General features: G+C 33.5%; 1 protein-coding gene across 2 annotated transcripts in view; it reads right to left on the reverse strand.

The window, feature by feature from the left end:
* Positions 1-8,528, reverse strand: part of LOC129806412 (protein lava lamp) — a 38,780-nt gene extending 30,252 nt beyond the window's left edge. The window contains exons 1-2 of one of the 2 annotated variants that reach the window (XR_008752162.1): positions 8,299-8,505; positions 8,092-8,233 (exon numbers count right to left, since the gene is read on the reverse strand). Coding sequence is in view for 1 of the 2 variants with exons in the window: in XM_055854978.1 (XP_055710953.1) it covers positions 8,092-8,233; positions 8,299-8,370 (214 nt within the window). In the remaining variant the exon portion in view is untranslated. Of the gene's footprint in view, positions 1-8,091; positions 8,234-8,298 lie in introns of both variants that reach the window. The other variant, XM_055854978.1, reaches the window with a different exon arrangement.
* Between the last annotated feature and the right edge of the window lie 1,858 nt (positions 8,529-10,386).

Raw genomic sequence — 10,386 nt, forward strand, 5'->3', positions numbered from 1 at the left:
CAGTTTGATTTTTATAAGTTTCCCAGAGTCAATCTAAAAACAAGTTTATTTATTTATTTATTAGTTTTGAGCATGAGCTCTGAGGATGTTTTTACAACATCATACTACCTTGAGCTGTGCGACTTTTTTAAACATATTATTGATCCTATTATAGTGGAGCTGTGGCTCTTTTGTGCAAAATCTTAACTTTTTAATATTTAAGAAATGTGGGCTTATTAATTTGACAACCAAAAAGTGACATTTAAAATTCCCGTAATGCATGGTTTTTACGACATGTTATTTGCCAATACTTTTTTTTTCTAAAATTATTCCACTATTCTTTTACTAAATTTAATCCTTTTTAGTATAGATTTAAGGTTTTAGAATTAGAAATTTCTTAGATGAGTAAAAACAGATAAATTGGCTCATCCGCAAAAGGATTGCTTTTAAAAATCCTTTTTTGAATTAAAGTTTCTCTTTATGTAGTAGGGTAAAATAACGTAATTTGGAACATGATCCAAATGGAAATTCTTCACAACTCCATATAAAAATATAGAATTTTTCGTTAATAAACACAGTACTAAATTTCCATTTACAATAATTTCTCTGTTGCAATCTTATTATCGGATTCTTCGTGTTCCAGATAAATCTAAATTCCATTCACATTAATAAGTTTTAGTTCAGGGGCATCTCGACATTAATTTTTCCATACGTTTTTGTATAAAGGCACTGTAACCTAAAGGTAAGTTTTTTCTTACGGAGAATTGACTTATCACTTTGATATATTTCGAAATTGTGCGTTTAAAGCTATCTAAATATACATATTTCATAATATTCGCCGAAAATACAAGAATTACGAGCAAATTTGTTTAAGATGCGATGCAATATATGTGCAAAATTTTTACAAAGAAAAGTGAAAAATAGTTTTACTAAATATTAGGTTTGATGGTCCGCTGTTCTAATTAAAAATGTTCCTATTTTTGGGTCAGGCTCTGAATTGATTTATTTTACCCTGTCATGATTCTTTTGCTTAATAAGTTTACTTTTACTATTAAAATCGGATATTCCGACCAACTGTTTCTACAAAAAAAATATCAACAAATTATGAGGTGTTTTAAAAATAAATAAACTTGTTTTTAGATTGACTCTGGGAAACTTATAAAAATCAAACTGAAAACTTCTAAAATCAAGTGTATTTGTGATGAGTGGTCATATTCCAGTGTTTTCTAATTGATTTAAGAGAACTTCTAAAATCAATCATGGAATTTCCAAAATTAGGTGAAGTGCTTCTACAATCAACTCAGATGGTTTCTAGTATTTATCTTACAAAAGTTCTGAAGTAAATCCTAAATATATAAAATATTAAGGCTACTGCTCTAATAAATAATTTACATTATGAGGAGATAAAATCAAATATTAATTACTAAAAATCACTAAGAATTTCTATCTTCAGATTTTCAATAAATCTACCACCATATTCTATTGAAATTAATTCAATCCTATTTAGAAAAGATTTTGGGTAGATCAAATCCTAAATATTTAGTAATTCAAATTTGCAAATTACTCCTTAGTATGTTTATTAGCGATCATCAATGTGAATCGCATTAAAATTCTAAAGTAGAAGTGTAAAGTAGAAGAACATCTCGAAATTGTAGAATATATATTTTTTGTAAAATTATATCAATTGAACATTTTGTCAAGAGAAAAATGTAATAAGTTACACATCACAACAATATTTTCCGCAGTACATTTGAGAATCGATATAAAATGACTCGAAAATCATATTTTCGGAAGTTGTAAAGCAGTAAATTTTCTATGCTAAGTGAATATATCTCATGTTTTCGAAGAGCTCATCTAAAAAGTTAAATGTCAGTTTTGATAAGTTTTGTCCAATGTTTCCTGATTACAAATATTTTGGAGTAAGTAAAAATGCATTTTTTGTTCTCTTCTGAAATAATTTCAGTTTTGTTTCAATTTGCCCCATTTTGGGAAATTTTCGGACATTTTGCCATTCAGATAAAATTATTTTCCTTATCACATGCCAATGAAATTCACCTTTTACTTTATTGTGCGTTTTTTTATTAGTAATAGGCAAATGTCATGCTCAATTCTAAAATTGATAGGTTTTCCTTTAAAAGCTTTGATTGCTACTAAACGTTTTCTATTTATAATTTTGTAATTCTAGCAAAAAATATTCTAATTTTGAGGACAATCGGTGTATAATAGTGGTTGTAATCGAAAAATATGAAAAAAATCCGGCGCGCCTGGTTGAGCCGCAGCCGATATCCTCGGCTGGCGCGCCGGCGCGCAGCGAGCCGTAGACATTTTTAAAATTTTAGCCGCAGCCGCCGAAAATTTCTCGGCGTCGATCTCTCATATGACGCATGGTGGATCATGTTCAGGATGAAGTGGGCTATTTATTTTGGGATGTCACATCTGCAGCAACCCCGTAGGAGAAAATTGGAAGAATTAACTATTTAGTAGAAATGGATTCTCATTGAGTTTTTCTTACATGGGTCAGAGTCATGGGCTTATAAACCGGAAGTCAGAATTCCTTCGCACATGACGCATGGTAGATCATGTTCAGGATGAAGTGGGCTACTTATTTTGGGATGTCACATCTCCAGCAACCCCGTAGGAGAAAATTGGAAGAATTAACTATTTAGTAGAAATGGATTCTCATTGAGTTTTTCTTACATGGGTCAGAGTCATGGGCTTATAAACCGGAAGTCAGAATTCCTTCGCACATGACGCATGGTAGATCATGTTCAGGATGAAGTGGGCTACTTATTTTGGGATGTCACATCTCCAGCAACCCCGTAGGAGAAAATTGGAAGAATTAACTATTTAGTAGAAATGGATTCTCATTGAGTTTTTCTTACATGGGTCAGAGTCATGGGCTCATAAACCGGAAGTCAGAATTCCTTCGCATATGACGCATGGTGGATCATGTTCAGGATGAAGTGGGCTATTTATTTTGGGATGTCACATCTGCAGCAACCCCGTAGGAGAAAATTGGAAGAATTAACTATTTAGTAGAAATGGATTCTCATTGAGTTTTTCTTACATGGGTCAGAGTCATGGGCTCATAAACCGGAAGTCAGAATTCCTTCGCACATGACGCATGGTAGATCATGTTCAGGATGAAGTGGGCTATTTATTTTGGGATGTCACATCTCCAGCAACCCCGTAGGAGAAAATTGGAAGAATTAACTATTTAGTAGAAATGGATTCTCATTGAGTTTTTCTTACATGGGTCAGAGTCATGGGCTTATAAACCGGAAGTCAGAATTCCTTCGCACATGACGCATGGTAGATCATGTTCAGGATGAAGTGGGCTACTTATTTTGGGATGTCACATCTCCAGCAACCCCGTAGGAGAAAATTGGAAGAATTAACTATTTAGTAGAAATGGATTCTCATTGAGTTTTTCTTACATGGGTCAGAGTCATGGGCTCATAAACCGGAAGTCAGAATTCCTTCGCATATGACGCATGGTGGATCATGTTCAGGATGAAGTGGGCTATTTATTTTGGGATGTCACATCTGCAGCAACCCCGTAGGAGAAAATTGGAAGAATTAACTATTTAGTAGAAATAGATTCTCATTGAGTTTTTCTTACATGGGTCAGAGTCATGGGCTCATAAACCGGAAGTCAGAATTCCTTCGCACATGACGCATGGTAGATCATGTTCAGGATGAAGTGGGCTATTTATTTTGGGATGTCACATCTCCAGCAACCCCGTAGGAGAAAATTGAGGAAATTGATTCTTTGATGTGTTTGCTAATTTTCTTCATTGGATTTATGAAAATACATGTAAATGTGATTATTACTGAGTTTTTTCAACTCCTACCTAGTGGTATCAATTAAGTGGATCAGGATATTTTGTTTGAAATTTGTATCTTTATGAATTATGTTTTGAAAGAAAATATTGGAAAATATGAGAGAAAATATTTTATTTTAGCCAAGACACGCACCTTAATTTTCATTTAAATGAAGTTTTTCCTGAATTTTCATTTCATTTTCCTGCATTTATTTTAATTTTTCTCAGTGTTTTTTAGTCAAGACACAAAAAAAATATTTGAATTTGCAACGGTTTTTCTTAGCCAAGTCACAAACCCGCATTCGGCTGGCCTTCGGCCAGCTTCAGGGAGGTAAATACAGTCGAGTTCCTCAAATTTGAACGACGCGACGGTTGAGTTCAAAATGTAAAATGTGACGTTGTGTTAACTCTTTCCGGACCACAACATATCCAGCGAACGATTTTCAGTAAAACTCACTTTATTGTAAGTCTTAGTGGTCAAATATGATACTTTTGTAGAGAAAGAATTTTCTCCGCCTCTGGGAAATTGGAAAACTCATGGGAACTCTCGTCCCCTACAGAACGCAAAAGATAGAAACTTGGACAAACTTCAATTTTCCAAAAGCCAATAATATCAATGTTGTGAATTATTTTTGCGTGTCAAATGACTCCTTTACAATATTGATGACTAAAACAAGAAGAATTATTGACCAGTATCTTCTGTGATGTCCAGGAAGTGCTAAAAAGGACACCCAGCTCCTGCTTGCCAACAGATTCCTCAAAATATTTCACAGAATAGCACTTTAACACACATTTCTCTCAACAGGATGTTATTGCAGACACATTAAGCTTTCTCAAGAGCCAAAAAAACACTTCCTGGACAATCAGAATTCACCAAAATCTGGAACAATAGGAAAAACTTCCCCGAAAGCAATCTCCTTCGCTGCCAAATGTCAAAATTATCGGCCATATTGACAAAAATTTCGCTCCCGCTTGAATTTTCTTACAAGGTTGGTGTCAAAAAGCAAATGGCGGACATTGGCGGGATAACCTTACATTTGACCTCTAGATTTTTGGGGACGAGAGTACCCATCAACTTTGAACAAGTTTTTTGAAAATTTATGAAAAAATTGTTTTTCGAATTTATGTAATCTGTAATTGTTAGTTATCATACTTATTGGCCCCGAGAGGTTTTTCCTTATTCGGGTCTAGAAATATGAAAAAAGTCACAATATGTGCAAGGAAGCAGAAAATCGAAAATTCACGATTTTTGACCAAGAATATCTTAGCTCAGGAGTTAATTGGGATGCTGCAAAAAATATCCTAGATTTGGACATCCTTATAGTTTGTAATCATCCACAAGAATCGGAATTTTATCGATTCTAAATAGTCTAAAAAAATTATTTTTTCCATGGGTACCCAGAGTCCCAAAGGAGACGAAAGAGTTAAGAAAGTTTTGCGTGGAATCTGAATTATAACCATTTTTCTCTGGTGTTTCCTCAATATTATTGTATTATATTAATTTCCGCAACAAATTCCATTAATTTCACAATAAATTACACTAATATATTCTCTAAAATTGTTTATCTTAATTTAGGGAAGGTGCATTTCACATGAATTTCGTTACATTTTTGAAAATATTGCTCAAATTTGAGGAGTGAGAAATGTCATCTATACCCCACAAATGTTCAAATTTGAGGAACTCTACTGTAAATTTTGCATCCCTTTACTCGCTTCGTAGAAGGCCATGCAAAGTTTTCTCTCGAAGTGTCACGGACGGAAAGCTTGACATCGCGCCGATTTTAATGATATTTTCGTTCAATCCCTTTCCTAATTCGAATAATGACTGGCAAATTCTCTTCTTAGACAGTTCCACGATGTTTGTTGTAGTTCAAGATTATTTTACAGTAGATAAATATTAGTAACACTGCACATGTCTATCTCACTTTTCGTACTCAGTTTTTAATTGGACTAAGGGGGGTATGCACAGTAACCAGTTAACTTATTAATTCGTTAATAAATAAGAACAGCTATGCACAGTAACCAGCTTACTTATTTATAAATAAGTTACTTATTAAAATGGCCGTTGAAAGCTTAATTTCAAAATTATAAGTGTTCCTATGCACAGTACTTAACATTTTATTAACTAATAAAAATTTTGATTTATAAACGTTTATTATTATTTATTATCGTCAAATTAAGTAGAAAAAAAAATAGGAATTGATATATTTTACGAAGTAAATTACGATTTATGTGGTCTTATACAGTTTTATAGGTGATCAACTTAAAATCAAGTAAAACATTTTTAATGAGAAACTTAAAAAAAAAATCTTTTTATAATCAAGTGAAAATAACCTGGTACTGTGAGGAAAAGAAGGCAATGTCAATTAATTTTACATATTCCAAAGAGGGTTTGATTTTAACAGTTTTGTTTTAAAGATTTAGTGAACACATTGACTTCATTTGAGAAATAATGGACAGATTTCTGCTTATAAATTATATTTAATTGTAATTTTTATAAATTTTCGTCTGTTTTCGCCTCTATTTTTGCAATTTCGTTTTTTCTTTTGAGCATTAAGCACTGATTGTTATCTACCCAAAGATTTAACAATTCTTTCAATTAATTTATCAATATTTTCAAATTCTGCGTTTATTCTGATCTTACTTTATAATATTTTCTAACTATTCATTACTTTTTTTTTTATCAAATATTAGTGTAAAAAATTCCAGAGGGGTCATGTGTTACAAAAAACGAATACGTATTCGTTAATTCGTTTAGAAATTATTAACACTTTTTTTTAAATCCACAAAGAAAACAAATGTTCATACATAATTACTAAGATTTTCAACAGCTTATAAGTGAAAAGATCTAAAATAAACCTAAAAAATAAAATCTTGGATGCTCCAAAATGTACAAAATTCTTTAAATTAAAAAACCTCACAAGTTTTTCTCAGCGTTAGTCCTGCCCTCGGGCGGTGGATAGGGGAAACCAACTTATTTATTAACAGAGCTTTCGGAACGTCATTTTCTGTGTTTGTGCATAGGTTTTCTGATTAATTAATAAATAAGCCTAATAAATCAGCCGTTACTGTGCATACCAGCCTAAGTTAAATTTGTTATGATGTTTAAAAGAAGAAGAAGAGTGTGAAAGAGTAAAATATACTTATGCAAAACGTTAAGGAAGAGAAGGATGTGAATTTTGATTTAATTAAATTTTCCTTATCTAAAATGTTATGCTGGGATTATCAATCTAAATTTCAAGCAGAATTCTAGGTTTCATAATTTGTAAAATACTCTAACATTCTTCAGTTTATCTCACTCTCATCAAGAATAACTTTGATAAGACTTTAATTAAATTGATCTTGATTTAACCCATTAAAACGAAGTAAAACTTCCAGAGTATTTTTTTCTTAGTTCTTTTGATCGAAATTCAGTCTTTTTCTCCTTAGCTTTTTGAAAAGGGAAATTATTTTATTCAAATTGGCGGGAAAAGAAACTTCGCTGAAAGGCTGGCTCTTTAGAAATCAAGCCCAATTCGTTTATTATTATTTACGAGCTTGGTAATATTTTATGGATTTTCACATTTTTTCTATTAAATTTACTGCCTCAAAATCCACTTCCGGCTGTATTATGCCCAATGCACAATAACTTTTGCTATTGTTAAACATGTTTTCAAAATTTTCCATGAGAATGAGCGAGATGACTAGATCTAGATCTCACTCACTCTCACTGAAATGTCAAAAACATGTTTACTAAACAAAAGTTATTGTGCGTTGGGCATTAAGGGTAATACCCAACGCACAATAACTTTTGTTTGTAAACATGTTTTCAAGATTACCCATGAGAATGAGCGAGACGACTAGATCTAGATCTCACTCACTCTCATTCAAATGTCAAAAACATGTTTACTAAACAAAAGTTATTATGCGTTAAGCATAATGCCCAACGCACAATAATTTTTGTTTAGTAAACATGTTTTTGACATTACAATGAGAGTGAGTGAGACCTAGATCTAGTCGTCTCGCTCATTCTCATGAGAAATTTTAAAATCATGTTTACAAACAAAAGTTATTGTGGGCTGGTCATAATAACAAAACCAAAATAAAGCCATCAAATTTGGCTTTGTTTATATTTAGCCAATTGCGATTAATTTTAATTAATTCATTTTATGTAATGTAAATGCGTAACTGTCTACGGTCGGAATGCATAAAGAAATGCGTAAATAAATGCATAATATTTAATAATAAACAATCGTTTAGGATTAGCTGTACGTACAAGTCAGAAGGAGAGCAATTGAACTCACTGTACCTTGACTCGAATTTGTTGCTTTGGATTTGAGGTGAGACAGGCGTTGGGCAATGTTTTTCACTTTCTCCTTCGCATGAGCTGCCTTCTTGCCCTGGGACACTTCCGACTGCCTCACCAGCTCCTTCAGGGCAGCTATTTTGGCCTGAAAAGGACACCATTTCAGTCAATTTTCTAGGGTTTTCCCTGGGAAATGCAATTTTGTTTTACTTGCTGCTGCGACAAATTCTCCTGGAGACTGTTGAGTTCCGTGGAACTGTCTGCTGCCTCATTGCTGGACATTTCACAATCTTCTTCACAATCTACATAAAAGACACAACGGAAAAGGGAAAAATAGGCAGGAAGAGGGTGTGATTTTCATATAGAAAATAAGAGTTTTCTCATAGTGAACACGTAGAGAGTGAAAAAAAAACTTGCACTGACAGAACACGTCACCATTCGCAGCCAACTTCATGGCTTCGAAGTAGGGATCTGCGCACGGAAAAATCTTGCGCGCTGCGCGCAGGGGTGAGGGAGGGTTTTTTCGACTTTTGCGTGCTTCTTTTCTTGCGCGCAAAGCTCTATTTTTGCGAACAAACTTTTTTACGCGAAAAAGATTTTATTTGAGACTGAAGAAGGTGCAGTCGAGTTCCTCAAATTTGAACGACGGTTGCATTTAAAATGCAAAATATGAGGTTATGTAAAAAAAATTTTGCATGGAGTTTGAATTAGAACAATGTTTCTCTGGTGTTTCCTCAAAATTGTCGTATTATATTAATTTTCTCAAGAAATTCCACCAATTTAACAGCAAATTCAAGTGATAAAATTCTCTAAAGCTATTTTTCTTAATTTAGGAAAAGTGAATTTTACATTAATTCCGTTACGTTTTTGAAAATATTGTTCAAATTTGAGGAGTGAGAAATGTCATCTATACCCCCCAAATGTTCAAATTTGAGGAACTCTACTGTAATACCAACCAACAAAAAGGCTTCAGTTCCCGGTTTCCAGAAAAAGCGTTTAGTTTCTCTGTGGATTCGTCCTTCTTTACACAGTATATTTTGTTCCAAAAAAAGTGGCATATTTGGGGAAAAATTAGGTATTAAGGAATGGTTTCACGGAATATTTTTTGCTACTGGTATATACCTTATGTATAAATTGCCCTTCACATTAACATTTTACTTAATATTGTCCCTCAATCTGAATTATATCTGAAACGTACGACTTTTTTCGGAACTAAGGAAGTATTTAATTTGCTTTTACGAAAAAAAAACTATATATTGGCTAAATAGCCCTATTTAAATATGTATATTACGTCATTTTGTGTATTTCTTTAAAAAAAATCTTTTGAAATCGTTGAAAATATCAAGAAAATATTATATAAGTATACGTTGCATTTACAATATCTCAGGCCAACACATTCTTATAAAACTATATAAGAATGCCTAAAAATATGTTCAGTTTTTTTCTATAATTGTCCAAACTCCGCCTTGAGCAGAGCTCAGGCTAGAGGAGGAAATTATTCCGAATAGCTCAGAACAATTCCCTGCTCTTCGAGTGGCTCCAGCAGTTTCCTAGTCTGCGGATCCTGGTTGAGTTGTCCCCGGCGTCCTTCGACAGCCTCTAATGGTTGGCCAAGAGGCCTCAGGTATCAAGGCAGAAATGCCACCTGTTATAGGCAACAATCAGTTGCCTCTCTGGGGAAGGGCAGAAAATTCTGCACGCAACTCGGCCGTGGGGAGCCTCAATGCAGGATCTCAGCAGAAAATTCACTAGGAATCTCTCTGAAAGCCGACACTAAAATTGCCACTGGAGGAAATTGGAGCTGGGCCGTTGATTATTTAGGCACGCAAGTGCCGATGATCAGGAAGGCCCTGGATGGTGAGAAAAAAGCCCTGCAAAGTCATTAAGGCACTTGCTCTTTCTAACTAAGAGTAATGCCGCTGTACTTTGCTGCCGGTAGTGAAACACCTTGTTGATTGCTGGCTTTAGTCTGATTTATTAGGAAAAATTTTAAAGCTCTTATACAAAATTTGATATCCCACTTCAAGCATTCAATATCAAAATATGACCCAAACCTAAATATGCAATTTTAATGACATAATTTTTTTATTTACTAAAATTTTGCTGACTGATTGCATACTTTGTTTTCACTTCCCGGTGTCGCTTTTTTTCACAATTGCCGGGTGACCCAATTACTGATGGGAAATTAAGATATTTTTAATCTTCAATAGTTCTTAAACTATTGATTATTTTATAATTTTGATTTAGCAAACATATTCTTGAATAGTTCAAAAGTAGTTTGCCATAGGTCAAAATTCC

This window comes from Phlebotomus papatasi, chromosome 3 (assembly GCF_024763615.1).
Source record: "Phlebotomus papatasi isolate M1 chromosome 3, Ppap_2.1, whole genome shotgun sequence".
Lineage (NCBI taxonomy): Eukaryota > Metazoa > Arthropoda > Insecta > Diptera > Psychodidae > Phlebotomus > Phlebotomus papatasi.